Source organism: Tiliqua scincoides, chromosome 5 (assembly GCF_035046505.1).
Source record: "Tiliqua scincoides isolate rTilSci1 chromosome 5, rTilSci1.hap2, whole genome shotgun sequence".
NCBI classification, from domain to species: domain Eukaryota; kingdom Metazoa; phylum Chordata; class Lepidosauria; order Squamata; family Scincidae; genus Tiliqua; species Tiliqua scincoides.
In genome coordinates this window covers 112,616,851-112,642,589 of record NC_089825.1, presented here as the reverse complement: position 1 = coordinate 112,642,589, position 25,739 = coordinate 112,616,851, and the positions used below count along the sequence as shown (strand labels likewise).

Genomic DNA, 25,739 nt, shown 5'->3' with positions numbered 1-25,739 from the left:
AGTGTGGTGAACAGAGTTGACTTCAAGGTAAGCGTGTACAAGACTGCAGTCTTGGTTACTAAACAAGAATTATAATTCTTTCCCCCCCCCCCCATCACTTTTCTGGGAGTGAAGTCTGTATTTGTCTGTATTAATCAGGACTGTGGTGGAGAGGCAGTAGATGTATGTCAAGCCTCACAAAGGCTCAACTACTCTGAAGGCTGAATCAATACGCTTATTTCTAAACATTCAGGAGCTCATGCCCCCTAGAGGACAAGCTCTATCTATGCAACACACATGAATTGCTAAGATGCAACAATATAGCTGCATAGTTGTCAAAGGCCACATTCCTTTATTTCCACAAAAAGAGGATGGCTCTTGTTGGGGAAAAAATTGCTATAGTTTTGACAAGGCATTTAAAAAATCAGATCAGATTTTCTTAATATATTTTCATCATGTAAATTTAAGTACATCTAAAATGGAGGGCCAGACAATCCTTGTGGCCAACTGAAAGCAGCTGCATCAGGAAGCAGATTGAATAAGGGTGCTCACCTCCACATTCTTCTACACCTCCACTTCACCACCTCCTCCTCCCACTCCCTGAATTGAAAAAAGGAAGAAGGAGATAGAGCAGAAGAAAAGGTTTGGAGGAGAACAAACTAGTGGGCGTCCTCCATACTTCTAGTTTTTGCTCCATCCTCAGGAAGAGGAGGATGGAGCAATCCTCCAGGAGGATGGAACATCCAGGAGGATGTTCCAGTCCAAGAAGTGGGAAAAGCAGAGGCTAGCCCAACACTAGGTAAAAAGGGGTAGCATTTGGCATGCTGCCTCAGGTGCCAGGAGGTCTTCGGCCATACAAAATTGTGTTTGTAAGCAACGACAGAACCGAGGAAGGCAGTCGTTATGATCCAGGGAACTGGGTCCACATACGGTAATATTAAGCTTACTGGCACGCAGTCAGCTAACCAGAGCAAAGAATACAGAGCCTCGGCATGGGGGTGCTCTTGTAAAACTCCCATAAACTGGAGCACCTCAGGAAGTTTTGTATATCTTGTTATGTGGAGCCGTCTAATGGTTAAGAATGAGACTCACTCCAGCCAGGGAGTCACGGGGTGGCCTCAGACAAGCTGCGTTTGCCAGCCTCAGTCAAGTAGCTGCAAGGCAGAAATAATAATATTGGAGTACCTTACAGGGCTCGTGTAAGTGCAATTAAGATGTAAAGTGCTTTGCATGCTAAAAGACGCTTACAGAAATGTCCAGGTCAATGACTACTACGTATCATTAACGCAGTACGTAGTATCTACTAGTACGTAGTATCATTAACGTTGAGTCTCAATCCTGAGCTGGGTGGACAGCCAAGGGACCTGGGGTTTGAAAGCATTGACCTTCTAGAATGTTGGCCCACCTACAAATGATGGAGAGGGGCGTGGGAATTCTTGCAACCCGCAAATAACAAAATGTACTCAGAAATCACAAAAATGGAATAAAAGACCATTCCTTTTTAATTCACCTTCAGTGATTCCAGCATTCATCAATGGCACTTTTCCAAGCTTGATTTGCTCCAGTGTCCCACTCCAAATGCCCTCTTTTATTCAGTGATGGTAGCAGAGGGAAGGAGGGTAATGTGTGAACAGCAGATGTTCTCCCTAAACTGCAATGGAGAAGGAGGAGTAGACCATCCCAGGGAGTGGGTTTTATACACAGCCAACAGGAAAAATCTTGCCCACTGCATAAACTGCACAGGTGCATTGCACTGTGGAACCTTATAGTTTGCATAACAATGTTCAATACTGCAAAGGAACTGGTATTTACCCCCACATGCATAAGAAGGACCCTTGAATTGCTTTTTTCAAAGTTATTTAACAGCACTGGCAAAGTGCAGAAGGGGGTACCTGAAGAATAATACTGTTAATCAAGACTGTACTAAAAAAAAATAAAGCAGACTGACTAGTGTGCAAATTAAGTCAATGTGTATACATTGGCTTTGTTTACAAAACTTTTTTTGCCTTTCTTTAAGGCCAGCAGAAACAAAACAAGACCATGATGCTCCAAACATGTGACTACTGATATTCCTGCTCAAATTGCAGTTGCAGTGGGTGAAATACTACCAGGTATAGCTTCCAAGCTCACCTCTAATTCTATTTCTGTAGCTATAAAAAATAGCAATGATTCTCAAGATGGGGAATTCCACGCTGACCAGGGTGTGTGGAATACACCCCTGTAGTCTGTAGGGTGTGTTGACTCAATCATGGACTGGCTGCCATTTATTACAGGGCGTAGTTGAGTGCGGGAATTAAAGAGAGGGATGAGACAGCAGGAGTGCAGCTGTGTACAACGCATGCTCAGCAGAGGTAGAACACAGTTTGGTGGTGTGCAAAGGGCATGCAGAGGGCACTCTCCATTCATCAGGGAGAAGCTCTGCTGGTTGGAGCACATGTGCAGATTACACCGTCATATTTCTGCTAGCAAAGGGAACACGCTGCAGACCAGTTCAGTTGCTTTTTCTACCCATCCCTGTGTATTCGCTGGTGCTGCAGTAGGTTGGATGGGTGTGCAAAGCCCTTCTGACAGACAGGGCACTTGTAAGGAGTCTCACCTGTGTGCACCTTCTCATGCACGGCCAGGTAGGCCAAGTCTTTGAAAAGCTTGCCACAGTGCTGGCAGCGGTGGGGCCGCTCTGTGCTGTGGACACGCTGGTGCTGCAGGAGGAGTGAGGGCCGCGCAAAGGCCTTACCACAGACCCCACAAGCATAGGGGCGCTCACCAGTGTGGGAACGAGCATGGATAGCCAGGTACGAGGATTGCTTGAAGGCTTTGCCGCATGTCGGGCAGGCGAAGGGACGCTCGCCAGTATGCACGCGCTTGTGGGAGGCCAGGGCATTTGACTGCTTGAATGCCTTCCCACAGAGGGCACAGGAAAAGGGCCGGTCGCCTGTGTGCACCCGTTCGTGGACACGCAGGCTGTGTCCATAGGCAAAGCGCTTGCCACAGACGCCGCAGACATGGGGCTTGTCATCACAGTGCTGCCGCTGGTGCAGAAGGAGGGCCCCTGCTGCCGCAAAACCCTTCCCGCAAGACACGCAGGCGAAGGGGCGCTCCGAGCAATGCGTGAGGGCGTGCCGCTGCAACTCGTAGGGCGTCTTGAATTTCTTGGCACAGGCTGCACACTGGTGCAGCCGCTCCCCCGAGTGAATGCGGCGATGCTCGGCCAGGTTGGACGCTCGCTTGAACCGTTTCCCGCACAGCTCACAGCGATGAGGGCGCTCTTCGGTGTGCACAAGGGCATGGCTCTTGTAGTCAGAGTGGCGCTTAAAGGAGGCCTGAAGGAGGGGGGGGAAGCAGGACAGAAAGCAACACACAGACATACACACATGCACTGAGCAAGCACCACAGAGGCTACCTGTGGGACAGACAACAATGCAATCTGCAGTGTCAACCCCTCTGTGCTGATCAGTAGGGGCTTCTTTTTCTAATTTAAATAGCTGCAGCAGCGCCTAGTGAGGAGATGGCCAGTTCTCTAGGTTTTTGTACAGCTTCATAAGTGATTATGGCACCTGTTTGCAGGTAGTTCTGGGAGGACTGACGGCTACTAGTGTCTGGGTAAAAAAGTGGGGAGACGTACCATGCAAAAGCCACAAAAGAGGGAGAAAAGATCCAAGGGACATTTTATGCAAAGAGACATTTTATAAAAAATTTTTTCCTTATGCCCTTGGAATTCCCCTCTGCCCCCTACCCAATTTTTGCATTAGCCACTAGGCATGATGCGTGTGCCTGGGTGGAGGCTGAAGAAAGCAATCTAGCAATTCAAAGAAAGCAACTCTTTGAATGAAGCCATCCAAGTGAAGGTAAGACTGGTGAGCTGGCAAGGAGGGCACCAAGGGCTTGTTGCTGGCTTGGGGGGAACTGTCAGCACCAGCTCTGTCTGCTCCACTCAACATACATAAGTGCAAGTAAACCAAGCCTTCTCACCTCCTAGAGAAGCCTCCTAGAAAAGGCTGTGGTTTCATACAGGAAGTATACAGGAAGTATGAACCAATACATTTCATTCCTCCAACTTGCAGAAAAATCTCTTGATGTTCAGCCCCCTCCTAACACCTGCTGTGTGCAACACTAGTTCTGGTGCAAGTTTGGTTTGCAATTCAAATGCCTAGAGTCCCTCTCTCTAATACATATGACTCAGGAAGGATCCGTCTCCTTCCTGCCCATTTCATGCCCTCACCTGGCACAGCTGGCAGCAGAACGGGCGCTCCTCATTGTGCACCACTTCATGGCTGAAGAGCTCCCAGGCCCGCTTGAAGGCCTTGGCACAGATGGCACACTGGAATGGCTTCTCATCCACGATCACCTCCCGGATCTCCCCCTCTCCGCCGCTGCACTCCAAGCGCTGCTTTGGGCAAGACAGGAGGCGCACAGCATCTGTGGCAGGCACCAGCTTGGCAGAGGAATACACCCCGTGCTCATCTATCAGTTGCACGAGATCATCTGAGCGAGCAGTTTCAGAGTCCAATCTCTCCCCTGCCTCCCATCCTTTGTCCACAGGTCCTGTCTTCTTGTGCATGTCCTGCAGAAGTAGTTGCCTCCCCGGGGAAGGTATTGCTGCCCCTGTGCCAGCCACAGGCTTCCTTGCTCCCTGGACCACAATTCTCTGGTTCCTACACTGCTGAGATTTGCAGTGAGAGAGCCAAAGCAACTGCCCTTCTCCATCCTGCTCTTCAGCATCATGGGTAGCAGCGATGACATTCTGGCCCTGGGAAGGGATGCAGGAAAAGGCACTCTTGCCAGAGTGGCCTAGAGAACCTCCACTAGAGTCCAGATCCTTCTCATCATCACTCCAGCCCTCCAAAGAGACTGATCCATCAGAGCCATTCTCAGGCACACGGCTTGGGGAGAAATCCAGCTCACTAGTGGGAGAAGAGGGGCTCTCCATCACGACGGGTGCCAACACGATCAACAGCAGCACCCTCTGCAAGAAAGGAAGATATGCATGACCTACATTATGCTTCTTTTTAGTATTTCTGGACATCCAATAACAACAACCACCACCACCACCACCAGCAGCAGCATTTATATACTGCCTTACTGGTCATTGGATTCCTCCTTTGCCTTTAATTCAAGGCAGTTCACATAGGCAGGCTTTCTCTAAACCCCCAAGGAGGTTTTTATAACAGAGAAGTTCTATCTTTCAAGAACCAAACAACATTCCAGATGAATCTTTCAACAGTCTGGTATCACTTCTGACCCCTGGTTGCCTCCCACACAAGCTGGGAGCTCCTTCATCTCTCACTTGAAGGGCAGCCAAAACAACTTCTTCATTCACACCGAAGAGCAGGTGGAAAAACTCTGCTCGGCCTGTCAGCTGCTTCTCAAGATCTCGCTGTTCAAGGAAGCTTCCAGTGTTCTTGAACTGGCTGCCTTCAGGTGTTATCTTCGGGCTAACAGAGGCTTTACCCTAGAGAACTTGTAGCTGATATGAGATCTGAACTCAGGGCTTCCTGACTCACGACTCACATGAGACACAAATTCAAAGCCCAGCCATATCCACCCAGGAAAACAAATGTTTTCCAGCCTACCATATCCACCCAGCAAGCATGACACTGGTTCCCTCAAGCTTTGGAATTTCTGCCTCCCTATGTGCTGAAGTAAAGAGAGTCTGGAGGTGGCAGCCTTGCTGGAACCAATCAGCAGCGAAAGCACATAATATTTTACTGGTGCATTATGAGCTGCTCCTGGCTCTTAACCTATGTGGTGAAAGCACTTCCCAGCATGGTACAACCCAGCATGAGGGATTCATCGCTTGTGGTAAATGCACACGTGTCTGTTTTGTTGCATTCAAATACTTCAAGCACACGCACTATGACAGGGCCACCACCTGAGGCTGCAGCACAAAATACATGCTTGTACATTTGTCACATGTGATGGTTCATGCACAAGTTACAGTTTCTGTGTAGGTTTTTGTCACATTCTAAGCAATCCAATGAATGGGCAAGAGACATTTTACTACTTATTTAGGCATCACATTTAACTATCCACCTAAGTTCTCCCACATAAACACATTTCATCCTGACAACAGCCCTGTGATGTAAGTTCGGCGGAGAGAAAGTGAATGGCTCGAGGTCATCCAGGGAACACCATGGGCTAAGTGGGGAGTTGAATCCAATTTTCTGCATCCAACCCTTTTAACTAGGGCTCTCCAAGCTACGGCCTATGGGCCACTCACTGACCCATTTTGACAGGCCACTGAGCCCAGAAGCATTACAAATATGTGCAGCCCCCAAACTCTGTTATGTCTCCCTCATGAGATATAGTCTACACATACTTCCTGCTGAATGAAGCAACTCTGGAGGCTGGGCCACTGTCACAGAGAGAGAGAGAGAGAGAGAGAGAGAGAGAGAGAGAGAGAGAGAGAGAGAGAGAGAGAGAGAGAAGCCCTGCAGTTGCAAATATTTTTCTCTGACTGTGAACATCCTTAAGAATTGTTTACAAACTGTATATATTATTTTCTATAATTGACCCCCTCAGGCCCACTATAAGGCGGAGTGATGTGGCACTGGCAGCTGAAACTTTGGGAACTTTGATCTAACCACTACCCCACAATGTCTCTCATTTACAATAGCGTTACACTTTAGGGCCAATCCTATCCAACTTTCCAGCACCAAAAGAGAGGCAATGCAGCCCAGAGGAAAGGGAACTAATGTGCCCTTACCTTGAGGAGGCATCTGTGGCTTTCCCCCACTGCAGGATGCCGTGAATGCCCCTTTGGCAGCACTGGAGAGTTGGATAGGAGTGGGCCCTTTGTTGACTCACCATACAATTTGATTTTCCAAGATACTTGCAATGCTGCAAAAGTATTTTTTATTTAAAAGATGTGTATTTTGCTTTTTCAAAACTCAGAATGGCATGCAGTCCAATGTAAAACTATATTAAAAACAAAATAAAAGCAATATATAAAAAACAAATGCAATAAAATAGAAACTATTAACAGAGATGTAAGGAGAAGATAAAAACAAAGAACAGAAAAAATCAGAACATAAAAACAGTACATGCATACACCAATCCTACCCAACATATGAGATCTTATTCCCAACAGTATCTAACAGCTACTGGGGAATGAATGGGGACAGGTGTGTGTGTGCGTGCGTGCGTGCATCCCTGATTTGCTGCCATGATTATTATTTTTTGGAAAAAAATGTTGCCCAGAAACCCTGCCCCTAAAATCCCAGGTATGCCAGAGTTTGACTGCAATTGATAAAGATTTGGGGAAAGGATGTTTTCATCTCACTCAGAGGTACAGTTCTTTGCTGTTACTTTTGCATGTTTAAAGACAGAGCCTCGGCATCCTGCAAAGGTTTGGGAGCTGAACCCTGGTTTCAATTTAAGCTCAATGTTGTCCCCTTCTCCAAAATACTATCTACACAGCGAATGGGTGGGGAAACTTCAGAATTGATGCTACTCGTCCCAAATAATGGCAGCCTCCGACGTCAAGGAATCTGCTGCAATTTCATGTAGTACTTACTTAGATTCTCTAGCCAGATTCAGGGCTATCTGCAAGTGAGAAGGAATCTGGCACAACGATCCTTCCAGAGCAATGTGAAGCAGAAGCGAAGCATTTCCTTGGCTTCTCTAGATCTCCAGTAGAACCTAATCCAAAAGAAAATTCCAAGAGTTTGCAAGACTCCTCAAAAGTCGGCAGAAACGGGCAAACTCAAAGACTGCTGGTAAAGCAAGGGTCTGTCCAGGGACCTCGCCAAGACATGCGACATTATGTTGTCTTCTGATGACATCTTTCTGGTGGAAGATTTGCCACAAAATCACAAAATTTACCTAGTTATTAAAATAGGGCACAGAACGGGTACTCCAGGCAGCGAGCCTTCCATCTTAGGAAAAAAATTCCAGTAATTTGGGCAAACTCATAAGTGGCTGCTTTGTCTTTGAGCATTTCCGAGAGCCAAACAACTCATCCAGAAGACACAGAAAATTGAATCCTGCCTAACCCAAAGAGTGGCAACAAAATAAGTTTAAATGAGCAACGCAGGGGACAAGAAAGTGATGCACAAGGGGGCCCTGGACACCTTAAAAGCTAAGTGGAAAGATGATTTTCTTTAGGCAAATGAAAAAGAACACTCACGGGGCAGAAACGCTCATATAAAGTATATGGCAATTCTCCTATGGAGGCAAGCCCTCTCTTAATCTTTAAGTACCGTATTTTTGATTTTGTCCCCATTGCTTTTCCTTAGGAGAGGAGCAGTGTGGGGGGGGGGGGGGGAAAGGCCAGGGCAAGACATAATACAGACTGTACATTGCTAGAAAGGGGGCAGTGGGTTATAGGGATTTTTGCACTGTATTTCCTGATAATTCATAACACGTTTGGCTCACAAAAGGAAGAGGATGGGAATGATCAAACATTGCTATAAATAGATACGATCTACATTTATGATCTCTCTCTTTCTATATATAGATATATGTATATATAAGATGTCCCCCCTCTACAATCACAGCCCCCCTTTCCTTCCTAGAGCAAATTATGGATCTGATCCCCACTTTAGTGGGGGGAGGACTCTTCTTCCTGACCCTCCCCCTCCATGGGTCATGTGCCCACCAAGGGAGAGGGAGGCTGAGTGGTGCCCCTCCCGAGACACAGCGCCCCTCCCTGCGTGTCAGAAGCCAGCCCAGCCCCTCTGCTGCCTGCAGGAGGGGAGGCACTGCTGAGACTCACCCCGTGCCAGCTCTTTTCCTCCGCCCCTTTTCGCCCCAGCGCCGCTCTGCAGCTCCCCTCCCCTCCCCTCTTGCTGTGCTTGGCAAGGACCATTCGCAGCAAGCAACCCTCCTCTTCCTCTCTGCAGACCCGGCAGCGCTTCCGACTGGTCTGTTTCTTAATCCCCCCACCTCAAACGCGCATGCACCGTATTGCAACACACACACACACACACACACACACACACTGCCCAGTTGCTCCCAGGAAAGTGCTCTCCTTCGCACTGCAGCTTGCAAGCTGGATCTTGCTCCAGAAAGGTGCATGCGATGTGCCAAGAGAGGTGGTCCACCTGCAGACATCGCCCTGTGGCCCGCCTCCTGCCCCACGCTCTGTGACACGCTCTGTGACAGTGGGGTGGTCTGTGACAGTGGGGTGGTCTGGTTGCACACGTGGGGCATCGCTGTGTCAGTGGAACTTCCTTGACCTGAGCAATCCTCTGCCCATTTCGAGCTGCTTCTTTGCATTCAGTCTGGCAACGTACCAGTTCTTGGTTTGCTTTGCTCGCTGGCTTCTCTGGGTGGACTTCCGTCACAGTCACCACCAGGCTGGTTTACCGGAGACTCCCAGCTGCGATGTACGCATGGAGCAGGTCTGCGTGTGTTTCCAGTCCTCACAACCCTCACAGTCCTCACAATCGCTACACCTATGTTTACAAGGTGTTGGGAGGAGAAGGAGAGGGCTGTATGTGTGCGAGAGAGAGGCCAGACCTGTTTATGCCCAGTATCATCTAATCCAGTGGTTCCCAAACTTTTTAGCACCAGGACCCACTTTGTAAAATGACACTTCATTGGGACCCACCTAGGTTAACCAGACGTGTTTTTTTTTTTTAAAGTAGATCTAGAAAGAAACAATATTTTATTTCTAAGTAATAACAACACAAAAAAGCCCCTCAAACAATTATCTCGGTGTATTTATGCTTGCTTTGTAAACTGCAGGAGCTGAGCTCTTTACAGGGTAATTAGTATCTGAGTTTTGAATAGTCTCAGGGCTGCCACCCAGCAATGCAATGCAATAAGCAGCAGTAAGAGGCTCAGTGGGTATAGTTCCAGCATGTACTTTTCACTTGCTCAAAAAAGCCCTCCTTTTACCAATGTTTGTTGTATGGCATTGGCCTCCCAATATGGAAGCAACTGGTGATCACAACACCAGTTATTTCCAGTGGTACTTCCAATAGGTGGATGATGCAAAGTGGTAGAGAATGGGAAAAATGTTAAGAAATGGTGATCTAGTCTCAATGTGACCACACCACTTTTTGCGACTGTGCCCAGATACACTACCCCACAGTGTCCCCCATAATTCCCAGGCACTAGTGGCCACAAGAGAGTGTACAGAGCAGGAGCAAGGAACTGTCATACAGGTGTTGTCGGGTTGTAAGGGGTTAACGGCTCCACCTGACATCACAGGACTGTGGGCGTGGTTAGGTAAATGACCCATGGGGCCAGTTGATATGAAATTTAGCAAGTGGTGAAAATCTGTCATGGTCCCAATTCAGTGATGGGTGAGAAGGTGATTTTTCAGCAGCGAACCACACTGGGAGGACATGCTGGACTGTTTCTGTTATGCGTGGGCATTGCTGGGCTGCTGGATACCTTGGTGTGGGGCACTGGTTGTGGAGACTGCGAATGAGTTAGATTTTTTGAGGCAGACCGATGGACGACAGTACCAGTTATCGCTTCTCGGCCTTATGGCTAAGATCATGTGTAGTACCTGTTCTTATCAGTGTAATGTCTGATATGCTTTCCATTGGAAAGCTACATATTACATGGATTTTTGGAACTAGGATGTGAAATAGGAGCTTGCTCTGTTCACTCCGCGCATCACCTTGGTATTGCAGTGTTTCTAAGAGTGGTGCATCTCCCTTTGGGGAGAATGATTATGCTGGTATGAAAAATAGATTGAACTGATTTGTATTTTAAATATATTTGCTAGATTCTCACTGCTCTTTTGATGAAATGAGTTTGATTTTATGTGAGGACCGTGATCATTTGGGGAAGGGGAAATCCCCCAGGGGCAGAGCCATCCCATGCCAATCGAAAGGAACACACCTCAGTTGGCCTAAGTGTTGCAAAGCATAAAGAATATAGACCCAATGAACTGATGTACAGTACAGGTTATCTCGTTATCTGCTAGGGTTCTGTTCTAAAACCCCAAGTGCAGTGGTTGTCAAACTTTGAAGGAGCTTTACTCCCTCAGTAAGTTCGTGCAGGGGAGAGCTTAGGGCAGTGTCAGATTCCCAGGATTGCGCTGCTAAGGGGGGATGAGGGGGGGTGCTTGTGACTTACTTTATGAAGACAGGGCTGTAGAAGACTTCAGGAGGTGCAGGGAGCCCTACACAGCCCGCTTCAGCGCTCTCCGAGGCTTGGAACATTCAGAGAAAGCAGGCGCAAAGCACCTCCTGCAAAACGGAAGTGCTTTGTACCTGCTTTCTCCGAATGTTCCAAGCCTTGGGGAGCGCTGCAGAGGGCTGCACAGGGCTCCCCACACCTCCTGCAGCCCTGCCTTCATAAAGGAAGTCACAAACACCCTCCCTCGCCCCCCCCCCTTAGCAGTACGATCCTGGGGATCGCTTCCCTGTCTCTCCCCTTTACAGAAACTGGTGGGTCGCGACCCACCAGTTTGAGAACCACTGCCCTAGTGGATAAAAAAATCAGTGGAAAAATAGATTTAAAGACCCAGTTCCAGGTTTCTTGCCCCTCCATTGCTCTTAATGGAATAAGGTCATGCCTTGACATCTGCAGGGGTTTGATTCTGGGAGTCCCTGCTGATACCATAAAATGTGTTAAATAAAAGCAGTTTAAAAAAAATTAAAAAGTGCATCCCTTTACAATTGTGGTTTAAAAACAGCTTTTCTCACTGTTGTAGAGAGGCAGTCAGCAATTAGAAATGCAAAGGTCACCCTGCCTTTGTCTGGTGCAGCTGAAGAATGGAATGATCACTTTCATGACTATCTCTCTACAACAGTAAGAAAAGCAGTTTTTTTTAAACAGTGATTTTAAAGAGATGCTTTTTCCCCCCTTTCTAGGGATCAGCACATTCCTTCTCATTTGCAGTGGCCATTTCTGTTGAGTCAGATCTGTGTATAAAAAATGCATGTATAACAAGGTTGGACTTGTAGTCGTTTTTTGTTGTCCTATGATTTTGACAGCTTTTTATGCAAATAGTGTGATGACTTGGTCAGCCTCAAATGTGCAATAGGACACTATCACTTTTGCTGTAACAGACTGATGTGGCCCCTGCCTCTAGAAGGGTGTGGGTCTGCTCCTGGATCTGCTTTCACTTTTCTCCTGTCTATACTGTGTTTGCTTCTGTCTTTTTGAGTTTTTATTGTTATTTTTGTTTGGCTATACATAGAGATATTTTGTTTCATAGGATTACAGCCTAAGTCTTACTGAACACAATGGGTTTCCTTCTGAGTAAAATAAATAACAGTTTTCAAACACCTCTAGCTGTATGAACTTCGATAGGGCACATGTTTCCCTTTTCCAAATGATGTGCTATTTATTCTGTACCCACTTCATGCTCAGGAGAGCTTGTTCACAAAAGAATCACTAAGCCAAAGATCTTGTGCAAGAATTTGTGGCTTTTAACTGATATTGGGGACTGGCACTTTTAAAATAGCAATGTTAAATAGCAATGTTAAAATAGCTGTGATCCTGGGTGTTTGTTTTAATTTTTTTTTTAAATATATATTGAATTGTATTTTCATGTTTTTACATTGTCAACCACCTTGAGTCCCCTTTGGTGTGGGAGAAAGGCAGGATAAAAATACTGTAAATGCATACATACATACGTACATACAAAAAATTTATGCAGCCTAGTTCAAATTCAGGTTGGTGCTGAGACACCTGCCTCCTGGGAGATGCTGGTGCCATAGCAACTGGTTCAGAGCTGCATTTTGCAAGCCGTGGTTGCTACAGAGGTGCCCGTTCCTCCACCTGCGTGGATACCCCCCGCCCCAGCCCCACCCCCGTAAATACTTACCTGTGGTCCCAAAGTCCAAGTCGGATTTTGGGAACTGCTGCTCTAAGGTGGCAGTAAAAATGCTACTCTCTACTGTGATTTCCTTCCCAGGAAGGTAAGTTGAGGTCTAAACTTGAACCAAAGCAGACAGGCAAACGGAGGCTCTACCCTCTAGACCAGACCTCCTGCCCCCTTATTGGATAAGACTCCAATATCTGCGTGTCTGCAATCAATCTTAGGTCTTGGTTTAGGGGATCAGCCATTTCTGGATAGTACTGCTGGGGGCTGTAGGACAAGGTTCATGGGTTGAAATAAACTGTAGATAGAAAATAAGCATAGCAAGGAGAAGAGCCTCAAGAAAGTAGGTAAGACCCTACTGTATACATGCAGGACTTGCGTGCATGCACTGCATCCTGGTGGGGAATTTCTGGTGGGCTCCTCTGGGTAATGGAACATTTGTTCCTTTGCCTGGGGGTAAGCCCTCATAGCCCCACTGGGTCCACTCAGACGTGCACCAGCACTTTAGCTGGTGCAAGTCAAAGCTGCCTTTGAAGATTACTTGGAAGCTTCATTTGATTCCAAAGTCAGCTGCTATATTGATGAATGGGGCAGGCCTCACGGAGCACCCTTCACCAATGCTTTAACAGCTTCACCGGATGCCGGTTCATCTCCAAACATAAACCACAGTACTGCTTCTAGGCCTTGAAGGCCTACTCAGCTAGGGTTGGCCATGGTACCTGATGCCAAATGATGCCCCCCTTACTCAGTAAGGTGCCAGCCTGTGCTCCTCCCACACCCTTCTCCTGTCCACATTTTCTCTTCCTCTCAGTCACCCTCTTCGCCCATCCAGGGAGTGGAAGGAGAAGCAGTAGAGGCAAGGAGGCAAACAGAAATGGACAGCCACCCCCCACCAATCTGAGACCTGGGGCGATTGCTTCAGCTGACCTCACAGATGGGCCAGCCTTGTGTACACAGCCAGGGAGCTGGCTTTCTGAAGGACTACCTGCTCCCATATGAACCTGTCTGAATGTGAAGATCATCCTCTGAGGCCTTAACGTTGTTGCTCCCCCCTTTCCCTATCTGCCAGAGATTGGCCAAGGCAAATGGCAAAAGAAGGCCAAATGCTTTTTGCGACTTTTCTATGGAAGCCTGTGCCTGGGGAGTCTTACCTGGCATCACTTCTTTATCATTCCCGCCCTTTTTGGTTCATCTGGGCTTTCAAATGTCTGTTAGATCAGATTTACCATAGATACTATAGTATAGTATAGTATAAAAATTTCAGTATAGTGAAATTTTTGTCAGGTAATCCAGCTCCAGTTCTCACTTTGCCTTATCTCCTGGTCAATCAGAGGGCAGAGACTTTCAACTCTGAACAGTTTCCTTTCTCCACTAAGCTTAGGCAGGCAGCTGGTTAGTTGCTATAGTTATTTTCCTGGGACTTTCCAGCCAAAGTTAACCCTTCATTCCTCTCCCTTCCCTTTTGCTGCTGCAACCTGATTCCCTTTTGCAAAGGCTTTGCATTTGGCAGAGGTCTTTTTTTTTTTCCCCCAACACCAGGATGGGATCCCCTTTCCATTTGAAGCAACAATTCCCAAGCTACAATTCAATGCAGCATTACTTAAGAATAACACCCATGGAAAGCAGTGGGTCTACTTCTGAGTAAAAAGGGTTGCAAATATATGCAGCTGCATCTCTCTGCTGTGAATTGAATTGCACACTCTCAGTTATGTGTTATGGGTTGTATGTTGTATGTAGAGCTTCTGGCTTAACACACCAGACACCTTAAAGGTGGGTTTGATTCCTGGTTCTCCTGCCGTGGTTCCCAACCTTTTTCGCTTGCATATCCCTTGGCAGCCCATTTCCATAAATTGTGCCCTTCATATTAGCAAAATGTTTGTAATTAATAATACAAGCCCTCATCTCCTCTCAGACTTCATGTATTCATCACATATTTTCTCTTTTTATCTGTTTGAAGAACAGAAGACTCTGCCTTTGCACTGTTTTGCACCAGAAGTGAGCTGAGAAATTCTGGGTGATTGATCACTTTCCATATTTTGTTTCAGCTTTTTTTACTGTGCTGGTTTTCAATCACTGGGTCATACATGAATGGATAACCAAAAACTAGCTACTGGTGGGGCTTTCACAGCCAACTAGTTACCTCCCTTCCTGCCTTGCTGGTCCTTGCAAGGCATTCCTGTCTTGCAAGTCATTCTGGAGCAGGACCTGCCTTTTTCTGCCATTATTCCATTCTTTTTCAAGTACCCCTAAAGGTCCTGTTGAGTGTCCCTGGGAGTACATGAATACCAGGTTGGGAACCACTGATTTGCTGGTATGTTGTTTACAGTGCACTTACTCTGATAGTGTTTACAAAAAGGTGGTGAAGACTAGAATTTAAAAAGAATAAAAATGTATCTTAAGATCCTTTACTATGTTTTTAATAAATCAGAGGCTACAGTTCTTAGGTAACAATTAGTGGTAGGTTATTTTTCAGGATCTGGCCTGGGGTAAAATCAGACAAAACTATAGTCAGACACCCCCCTAAGTTTAAACCCCTGACTTATTCGAGGGTCATAGAAAATTCCATGATTGTTGGCTTAAAACCTGCCCCTATCTGTGGGGTCAACTTATAGGCAGGTGTCTGCAGTATTTACCATGTGCATTTTAAAAAAAACCATTGTATTAAAATTGGATTGTTTTAATCTGGCATTGGAAAGAACCCTGGAAGTTTGTAAAAAAGAAAGTTTGGATAGCAATTTTTTTTAAACTAAGGAAATCTCTCTCTCTCTCTCTCTCTCTCTCTCTCTCTCTCTCTCTCTCTCTCTCTCTCTCTGTTTTCCAACTACATGTTTTTAAAAAAGGTACAAAATACATTCTAATAATGGGACCAGATCCCAGTGATTAAACTGATAGGTCTTTTGAAGCTATAACTTTTGCCTTGCTGATGAAGATGAATGGCTGGATTGCTGATTATTTACCAAGCTGCTCTTAGCATTTCATTATGCATAGGAATTTCCATGCCAAAGTCCACATTCCTGGAATGGCAGAACATAGTGATAAGCCTGCCTTCCTCAATCAGGTTCTAAAGTGTCGTAAGCAAAGAGCAGATGGAAACGATGTGCCCGACACTCAAGATGGATCATCGTTCCTGTCTAAACCTCATGCTTTTTCCTTGATGACCATCCTCGTATAAGCATCTTTCTATTGCATTTGTTTTAAGACTTAACATGTTTTATAAGACTCCCTGTGCCAGAAGAATAGTTCTGTGTTGCCCAAAATTTTGTACTTCTGCTACTAGTGAGGAGTGAAGGCCTGACCTGCTCAGGAACCATCCTGTTCACACTAGTGGGGAGAACTCTGGAATGCTGACAGGAATATTGCATGCTGGACAACATGCCAAATGCATTCCAATCATTGTCATGGTTTATTTTTTGCATCCCAGACATTTGTGTTCCAGACTATGTATATTTATATTACTACTTTATTTTTAAAAAGCAAAGGTAGGGTTAGGGTTAGGACTGGGATAAGAGGATTCGCATATAACATGGGGTTTGCAGTTAGAGTGGGACACAAATAATGGATGGATGTGACTGTCCAGGGATGCCAGAGCGCAAATACCCCAGCACCCTCTGGAACCAGTCAGATGCCAAGGACACTGTAAGGATACAGTAAACACTGCCTGTTAGTTGTGCTCAATGACTCTGCAGTGTCAATAAAACAGTGAGATGAAAGTGGTGAAGCCTGGAAGAGGAGCTGGTCCAACAGGGACTCTGTATGGGAATTGGGGCTGGCCCAAGGCCTCCTGGTGCTTCTGGCAGCATGGCAAATGCCGCTTCCCCCACACTAAATGGTGTCTTGCCAGACCAAATGCCACCTTTTCTTCCTGAATTCAAAAAGGAAGAGGGGAATGGAGCAGAAAGGAAGTGTGGGGGACTACAGCTCTCCTCTTGTCCACATTTCAAGTTCTCCTCTTCAAATCCAGAGAGCGGGAGGAGCAGAGGCAGCAATGAGTGCCACCTGCCACCTCAGACAACCACCTCAATGGACCTTATGGGCAGCCTGGCCCTGGCTGTAGCTGCACAGGGTGTCAGCCAAAATGAGTGGATCTGGCTCCAAGCATGAGGATATCATCTGTTTCTTAGAAAGGAACAGGCCGTTCCCAGCACTCTCTCCATTTGAAAACTTCACAAAGCCAAACACTTAACACACTGATTTGCAAGGCTATTTTGGGCCTGGATTAAGGTTGGCAGGGCTATACTTACAGTCAAACCAGTACCAGTTGCAGTGTGTCTAAGCCAAAACCACTCGCAGGTTTGTGCCCATTTTTGTTCACTGTGTAAATATACCCACCTGCTTTGCATTTATAGGTCGTGCTTTTCTGAGAATTCCAAAGCACTTCACAGACATTTGCTGATTCCACAGGTAGGGCTCTGTGGGACACCTGCTGGGGGTTTGTGCAGGTACCCCCCACCCCATGTCCAAGCCAACGCAAGGTAAAGTGGAAGTCTGCTGCTGCCAGTGGACTATCTTCTTCTTCCTCCATTGCCGCCTAGAGTTCCTGGATGTCCTGTCCCCTGATGTTGAGTCAGGGGCTGGGACAATTGGAAATGGCTAAATAGTAGCAGGGAATGAAAGTGGATAGGCTCATCTGTTGTCTTCTGCCCCTGTCTCCCTGCATGCCTCATGGAAATTGATGGGGTCTCATTGGGAATGCAATAGGGAGCAGCGGAGGAGGGTCCTTATCTTTCCCCAGTGCCGTTTTATATAACTTTCTTCCTGTCCTCTCCACCATCACCTGGCAAGCCTGTAAGGTGCCCAGGGCCCAATGTACAGGCTTCTCAGGAGGTGGTGGGTAGCAGCTGGCAATGGCAAAAGGATGCTGTTTTGCTTTAGAACAGGGGTGCCCAAACCCCGGCCATGGGGCCACTTGTGGCCCTCAAGGCCTCTCAATGTAGCCCTCAGGAAGCCCCTAGTCTCCAATGAGCCTCTGGCCCTCTGGAGATTTGTTGGAGCCCACACTGGCCCGACGCAACTGCTCTCAGCTTGATGGCGACTGTTTGACCGCTCACGTGAGCTGTGGGATGAGGGCTCCCTCCACTGCTTGTTGTTTCACGTCCATGATGCGGTAGCAGCAGCAAAGGAAAGGCCAGCCTTGCTTTGTGCAAGGCCTTTTATAGGCCTTGAGCTATTACAAGACCGTCATTCATTCATATAAGTTCATCTTTAATATAGTCATTTATGTAAACTTATGTAAATTTATTCAAATTTTAAATGTAAATTTATTCTCCCCCCCCCGGGCCCCTACACAGTGTCAGAGAGATGATGTGGCCCTCCTGCCAAAAACTTTGGACACCCCTGCTTTAGAACTACCATCAGGTGCCAATTTAGTGGATTCATCCATTTACTTAACAGAATCGTCAACTAAGATTTCCTTAAATGAAGATTCATCAAGGAAGATGTCCTGATTTTCACAATCTCAGTATTCTGCAGGGTAGGGCAAAAGCTATTTAAAAGGCTTTGGAATTGTGGACACAGGGTGATAGCTGATAGTAGGGGCTGTTCAAGAAGCACCCAGGCCATCATGTGTGCGCCTCCATTCCTGGGCTCCATGTGCTGCTCGAACACTCTTAGGGCTTGAGCCAGCGAGGCAGCACTGGAACCTGTTTGCAATGTGAGGACTCAGCTTGAAGCCTGCTAAGCTACACAGAAGCATGTGCCTCTGATCATGTGCCGAGTGAGTTTTCCTTGTCACAAAGTAATTACAGCTAACCCCCCACTTCACCCCAACAGCTAGAACAGGACCAGAGTCATATACCAGAGAGACTCTGGTAAGTTGGGACAGATGGAGCATTAACACAGGCCAAGAGTGTTTTTCTAGACAGTCCCAGTGGAAAAGCTGACAGTAACATCCCTCAGGAATTGAGTGGGCAGTAGTCATGGCAGGTCCCACCCTGTCCCTCAAGGAAATGCTGGCTGGAACACATCAGCAACATGAGTTCGGCAGGGAATCTCCATGACAACCCGCCCCAGAGAGTACCCAGCCACAGTCACTATGGAGATGATGAGGTTGGGATGAAGAGGAAGTCAGCTAGCAGTTACCAGATATTCCATTGGGAGCTCTGTCTGTTCAACACACCTTCCCCACTCCAGAAGAGTGCTTTGTATGTGCCTGGAAAATGCGTTAAAAGGCTCTGGAAGCCAACAGAACCTGATCTGAGCCAAGATTTAGCCCCTGGTTCAGTTTCCAATGCTTGGTCTAAGCCTTGGAACATGTGAAGTCGGAATAAAGAAACCTCTATAAGCACATGAGTTGCACTTCCTGGGAGCCAAAGAAGCACTGCAGCCAGCATTTCCACATCCAGGAAATGGATGTGGCCTAGTCAGACAGGCCAAGCGAGACTATGAGGAACGCATGGCCGGCAACATTAAGGGGAATAATAAAAGCTTCTTCAAATATGTTAGAAGCAGGAAACCCGCCAGAGAAGCGGTTGGCCCTCTGGATGGTGAGGGAGGGAAAGGGGAGATAAAAGGAGACTTAGAGATGGCAGAGAAATTAAATGAGTTCTTTGCATCTGTCTTCACGGCAGAAGACCTCGGGCAGATACCGCTGCCCGAACGGACCCTCCTGACCGAGGAGTTAAGTCAGATAGAGGTTAAAAGAGAAGATGTTTCAGACCTCATTGATAAATTAAAGATCAATAAGTCACCGGGCCCTGATGGCATCCACCCAAGGGTTATTAAGGAATTGAAGAATGAAGTTGCAGATCTCTTGATTAAGGTATGCAACTTGTCCCTCAAAATGGCCATGGTGCCAGAAGATTGGAGGATAGCAAATGTCACGCCTATTTTTAAAAAGGGAAAGAGGGGGGACCCGGGAAACTATAGGCCGGTCAGCCTAACATCCATACCGGGTAAGATGGTGGAATGCCTCATCAAAGATAGGATCTCAAAACACATAGACGAACAGGCCTTGCTGAGGGAGAGTCAGCATGGCATCTGTAAGGGTAAGTCTTGCCTCATGAACCTTATAGAATTCTTTGAAAAGGTCAACAGGCATGTGGATGCGGGAGAACCCGTGGACATTATATATCTGGACTTTCAGAAGGCGTTTGACACGGTCCCTCACCAAAGGCTACTGAAAAAACTCCACAGTCAGGGACTTAGAGGACAGGTCCTCTCATGGATTGAGAACTGGTTGGAGGCCAGGAAGCAGAGAGTGGGTGTCAATGGGCAATTTTCACAATGGAGAGAGGTGAAAAGCGGTGTCCCCCAAGGATCTGTCCTGGGACCGGTGCTTTTCAACCTCTTCATAAATGACCTGGAGACAGGGTTGAGCAGTGAAGTGGCTAAGTTTGCAGACGACACCAAACTTTTCCGAGTGGTAAAGACCAGAAGTGATTGTGAGGAGCTCCAGAAGGATCTCTCCAGACTGGCAGAATGGGCAGCAAAATGGCAGATGCGCTTCAATGTCAGTAAGTGTAAAGTCATGCACATTGGGGCAAAAAATCAAAACTTTACATATAGGCTGATGGGTTCTGAGCTGTCTGTGACAGATCAGGAGAGAGATCTTGGGGTGGTGGTGGACAGGTCGATGAAAGTGTCGACCCAATGTGCGGCGGCAGTGAAGAAGGCCAATTCTATGCTTGGGACCATTAGGAAGGGTATTGAGAATAAAACGGCTAGTATTATAATGCCGTTGTACAAATCTATGGTAAGGCCACACCTGGAGTATTGTGTCCAGTTCTGGTCGCCGCATCTCAAAAAAGACATAGTGGAAATGGAAAAGGTGCAAAAGAGAGCGACTAAGATGATTACGGGGCTGGGGCACCTTCCTTATGAGGAAAGGCTACGGCGTTTGGGCCTCTTCAGCCTAGAAAAGAGACGCTTGAGGGGGGACATGATTGAGACATACAAAATTATGCAGGGGATGGACAGAGTGGATAGGGAGATGCTCTTTACACTCTCACATAATACCAGAACCAGGGGGCATCCACTAAAATTGAGTGTTGGGCGGGTTAGGACAGACAAAAGAAAATATTTCTTTACTCAGCGTGTGGTCGGTCTGTGGAACTCCTTGCCACAGGATGTGGTGCTGGCGTCTAGCCTAGACGCCTTTAAAAGGGGATTGGACAAGTTTCTGGAAGAAAAATCCATTATGGGGTACAAGCCATGATGTGTATGTGCAACCTCCTGAATTTAGAAATGGGTTATGTCAGAATGCCAGATGCAAGGGAGGGCACCAGGATGAGGTCTCTTGTTATCTGGTGTGCTCCCTGGGGCATTTGGTGGGCCGCTGTGAGATACAGGAAGCTGGACTAGATGGGCCTATGGCCTGATCCAGTGGGGCTGTTCTTATGTTCTTAACTAGGGCAGAGTCTGAAGGGCAACTGCCCCAGGTGCTAAGCCAAGGGGGTGCAGGACTGCCACTGAGACTCGGCCCTAGTTATGAAGGAGGCACTGGTGGCTTTGTGCCCTCCATTCCTTCTCCTGCAGAGGCTCCCCTTGAAGGGCGCACCATAGCGAGCACCCCTCCTCCGGGTAAACCCAGCCAAGTGACTGCCTTGTGCTGCAAACAGCACAAGGCAGACACTTCTGGGTTCTCCCCATAGGAGGCGCTGTTGGTGTGTTTGCTCCATTCCTTCTCTATAGGAATTGGTGAACCAAAGTTGTGAATTTCCTTGAGGCCGGTGGGACCAGAGGCCTCTTGCCCTCAGTCCAATTCAGGTATCATGAGACTGGCCTGGTCACTTTCACCTACCATGTGCTTAGTGTCATGCGCACATGGAAGCCAGGATGTCACACATTCATATAAAGAGAACATGTCAGGCAAGACCAGCCACTCTTCACCCAACACCTATTCATCCCACTTTCCTTCTTGCTTTGTTTCTTCTTCTCCTTCTGCTGCCACCAGTGGGAAAGATGAGATTGTCAGCACCTTGGGGCAGAAAGCTGCTTTTCTGTTGCTTTCATTCTGGTGGCAGGATGAACGATCAAGGAAAAGGAGCATGGGGAAGAATGATTTAATTTTGATTTTCTTTTTCCATGGCTTGGATAGCAACAGGGAGGGGTAGCAAATGTCATGTGTGCTCTTCATGGCTGGAAAGAGAACAGAATAATGCACATGGGACAAGCTTAACACCAGAGGCCTTGTCCCCACAGCACTGGCTCCACATGGCAACCTCTGCCCCTTTCTGGGCTATTGACCCTTAGGAGTGCAGCCGGGAGGGCAAGGGTCAGCCTGCAGAACTGGCCAGAGTCAAGGCAACTGGGAGGCCTCTTGACCACCCTGGTCTGATCCCAGTGGAGCAAACAATTCCAAGCCCCAGCAGAGAGATGAGCTGTTTTTTACACAAGTGGTGGTCAAACTGGTATTTGTGTTTCCCACATCTGTCAGTCCAATGTAAAAACCACATTGGCTAGAGATGAAGCCCGCGGTTTGGAAATAGCTGTCCCTGGCTTTCTACCTTGCGTTTCAGAAACACCCACAAGGAACATGTTCCAGGCTGACAGGAGTTCTGGGAAAATGCAGCCTGGAAATTTTCAGAAAATGAGTTTCAGGCCAAGGTGAAGCTAACTGGGGTTTTGGAGAGGTTCAGAAGTTGAGCCAGAACTCCTCCAAGCTCCAGAATGGCTTTTCAATGGCAGCATTGCATTCATCCTTAAATGAATAAGAAGTGAAATCTTAATTCTCTTGCATAGGGGAGGCTCTCTCTCCAGGCAACTGTCAGGGCCTCTTCCAGGAGGAGTTAAATTTGCAGAGTAAATGCAATCACTACAGAAGCTTCTGGGATTGATATACATAGACTATAGCACTTTGCAGAGTAACATATGCAAGGAGACCGATCCCTGCCCAAGATGCTTACATTCTACATTTTGAAAAGAGGAAAGGTAGGAATCTAAGAATGTTGGGATGCAATCCTATACACACTTAACTGGGAGTAAATCCCACAGAACAATGTAAGTCTTACTTCTGAGTAGGCATGCATAGGATGGTGCGGTTAGCAAGGAGTTGCATATGATGATAAAAGATCGTTCAGGGAAATGGGGATTAGTCAGAGTACAGTGAACAAACAAAAGAGAATATAGCACGGGAGATTTTTCAACTAATAAACAACAAGATTTATTGGAGATTGTAAAGAACTGTTGAATAACTGAGAAAGTTACCAGATAATTGCCTCTTCCATGTGTCCTATGTAAAATTTCTACCCACATGTGTCTTTTTGATTGGAATGTCAGAGGCAAAAGTCAAGAGAAATAAATAAAATAAAAACATATACATGGAGAAAAGATGCAGATGACATCACTGGGTACATACGTATAGTTTCAGGAGGAAAGCTTGTAACAAGTCCCCATTAATTCAAATTATAGAATTACAAATTCAGTATGTTTGGAAATTTTCTGCTTCTTTAAAGACCACTTCACAGCATTTGTATCTTGTTGCTCCAAATAAAGTATTCATATACATACTGTACATACGTCCATTAAAAAATTTCAAAAAATCAGGCAGATCTGAAATCTGAATTGCAAATCTCAATGCAAAATTGCAGGGTTTTTTTTTTGGCATACAGATTCAACATTCATAAATCTGAACTTGTACGTTCCAAATTCATTCCAGGTCACTCAGGTTGAATCTTTTGCCTTTCAATGGTGGGTCAGATTTCAGCACATGAAGGGCAGTAACAGTGCCTACAGCACCACAACATAACAAACCCAAAATGATTTTTTTTTTTTTTTTGCAAATGAAACTAGCTTTAAATATTTTCCCTGGGATTTCCATGGTGAAATATGTGGAATTCTTATCGTTTGAAACTCCTAGCCCAGCTGGAATCAACATGGCAACTACTGCTTCAATAACTTCCGTGACAAGGAGCCCTGCACAATGCAAAAGCTTGCTCATTTTCACCTCAACAGACACGCAAATAAAAAGGAGTCATTTCAGTGCACTGTGCATCTCTTTGTTATGACAGCTCCAGTAGGCAGAACTTAGTTGCCTGCCTCACTAGAGATGGACAGTTCCTGAAGCCAGTCTTAGCTTCCCACTTGACCCGTACCCAATCAGAGGCAGCCTGAGACCTGAGAGTTTGCCTTCTCTTCCGTAGTACACCCATAGCTGATGCAACCCTGGTGCAATCGGCCGCATCGCCGCTGCCTTTGTGACATGTGTTCTGCTCTCTGTGTTGGCAAAATAGTCCTGAAGCCATTCAATCTCTGCTCATACCAGGTTCTTGGATTCAAACCCCAGACTTTGTGATCTTATTCTCTGTTTGAGACCAGATAACTTTTTATTAGAGAATGTTTCAATTTTACAAGCAGAAAAAACAACTGGGTAGAAAATACGAGAACCCAAAACACGGTTACATACATTGAGAGAGTATCGTCAGTCACAAGCACAGAGCATTCAAGTTTGGTATGTAAGTCCGTTCCAGGGGGTTACAGGTGGTGGGTTTGAAGTCCATAGGTCACTAGGTCCAAGGAGAATGTTATTGAAACCAACTGCGTGCTAGGTGTTATATAAAAAGGACGCATGGCCCATCTTCCCATCTACATCAGATGGAGACATATGGATTGCTGTGTTGGTTCACTGGTCATGGGGAGAGTAAGGGCCCAATCCTATCCAACTTTTCAGCACCGGTGCAGTCGCAATGCAGCCCCGATGTGACAAATGTTCCCATACCTTAAGGAGCCCTCTGTGACTGCCTCACCATCACAGGATGCAGTGCATGCCCCACTGGTATGGCTGCACTGGCACTGGAAATTTGGATAGGATTGGGCCCTAAAAGCCACCTTTTTTTAGGATCAGCAAAAAGGTGTGTAAGCTTTTGAGTTACACAGAATTCTTCCTTAAGGTTGAAATTAAAAGGAACCCCTTCAAAAGTTCTTTTTTTTTTTTTAACAAAAATTCTGAGGAAGAATTCTGTGTAATTCAATAGTTTGCACACCTCTTTGTGAACACTGGTTGGTACTAACATAGGCATTATTTTATTTTATAACTGATTCAGAGGAACAACTTAGGAATGAGAGGAGAGGTGAAGGTCTGACAATGAACCAGGGAAATGGAAAAAGAACTCCTCACCCCAGTTGATATTGCATTTGGAGATTTTCATGCTTTGTAGCCTTCATTATTTTGAATTGTATGGATCACACCTAACTGTGCATCTAGTGATGCTGGAGTACATTAAAATAATACTATTTGAGCATCATTTTTGAAACAAGAAGCATTCATAGTTTTGTGAAACTGTGAAAGAAGCCTGAAGATTCACCTCTGCTGGGAATAAATATCATTGACTGAATTAAATTTCCATTCTGCTTTCTATAAAATCTTCACAAGGCTACTGAAAAGTTTAAAAAAGTACAGCCAAAGACACAAAACATAACAGTTAAAAAAAATTCAAAAGCAGTATAGCAGCCTTCCATGAAAAGTTGATCTTCATGCTTTTGCCAAATAAAAAGGTCTTCAATATTCATCTGACTGTAACAAGAGAGGGCCAATCTTACTTATCATTGGCCCTCTTACTCAGGCCGATCATCAGGTGATGATGAGTGACCAAATATTCAGACCGGAACCCTTAAAGGCTTTTCCTCTTTTGTAAACTTCCCTGGATTGGGGCAAGTCATGATCTCTGAGCCCCTCAGTTTGCACATCTGCAAAATGGGAACATTGAGGACTTATTTCTGGGTCACAACAACCCTACACTGGTTACACTTGGCTTGTGGTCAGCCTTTCCGCCCTCCCTAAGAAGCAGCTCTTTGCAACTCTAACTCAATCCTAGAACTACAGTCGCTCCAATAAAAGGAATTGTTTGAAATTTCCCCACATCATTTCTTGCAATTTCATCTTTGTGGCCTAACAAAGCCTCTGTTCTAAGGAACTGGCTGGAGAGAATCTTAAGAGGGGGTGCACAAGAGGGTGACCAATGGGCAGCATATCCAAGACACTTTTTCTTGAACAACTACAGCCTGCCTCCATGTCTCTGGGGCTGGATGGGCTTCCTGCATTCATTTCTCAACTCCAGAAGTGGATGGCAGTAGAGGTTGGACCATCCTGCAAACT

At 46.3% G+C, this 25,739-nt stretch overlaps 1 protein-coding gene and 1 non-coding gene across 3 annotated transcripts; one reads left to right on the top strand and one right to left on the bottom strand.

The window, feature by feature from the left end:
- Nucleotides 1–1,479: 1,479 nt before the first annotated feature.
- LOC136654160 (zinc finger protein 16-like) lies at nt 1,480–8,720 on the bottom strand. 2 transcript variants are annotated; one of them, XM_066631059.1, is made up of 5 exons: nt 8,693–8,720; nt 7,493–7,617; nt 6,683–6,816; nt 4,199–4,942; nt 1,480–3,299 (listed from the first exon to the last, which is right to left on the bottom strand). In XM_066631059.1, exons 4-5 carry the CDS (start codon nt 4,904–4,906, stop codon nt 2,484–2,486), a joined length of 1,524 nt encoding a protein of 507 aa, XP_066487156.1. In that variant the 5' UTR covers nt 4,907–4,942; nt 6,683–6,816; nt 7,493–7,617; nt 8,693–8,720; the 3' UTR covers nt 1,480–2,483. The 2 variants fall into 2 exon arrangements, with proteins under 2 accessions (XP_066487156.1, XP_066487155.1); XM_066631058.1 differs by lacking the exon at nt 6,683–6,816.
- Nucleotides 8,721–10,399: 1,679 nt separating this feature from the next.
- LOC136654866 (U2 spliceosomal RNA) lies at nt 10,400–10,590 on the top strand. Its single transcript, XR_010794618.1, has one exon. It is a non-coding gene; the product is annotated as a U2 spliceosomal RNA (small nuclear RNA).
- The last annotated feature ends 15,149 nt before the right edge of the window (nt 10,591–25,739 follow it).

Bases quoted from the DNA above. Each gene is read 5' to 3' on its own strand.
- LOC136654160 (XM_066631059.1), bottom strand. From the start codon at position 4,906: ATGGAGAGCCCCTCTTCTCCCACTAGTGAGCTGGATTTCTCCCCAAGC. The intron at 3,300-4,198 runs GTGAGGGCATGA...CCCCTCCTTCAG, and splicing joins TCTGCTGCCAGCTGTGCCAG to GCCTCCTTTAAGCGCCACTC.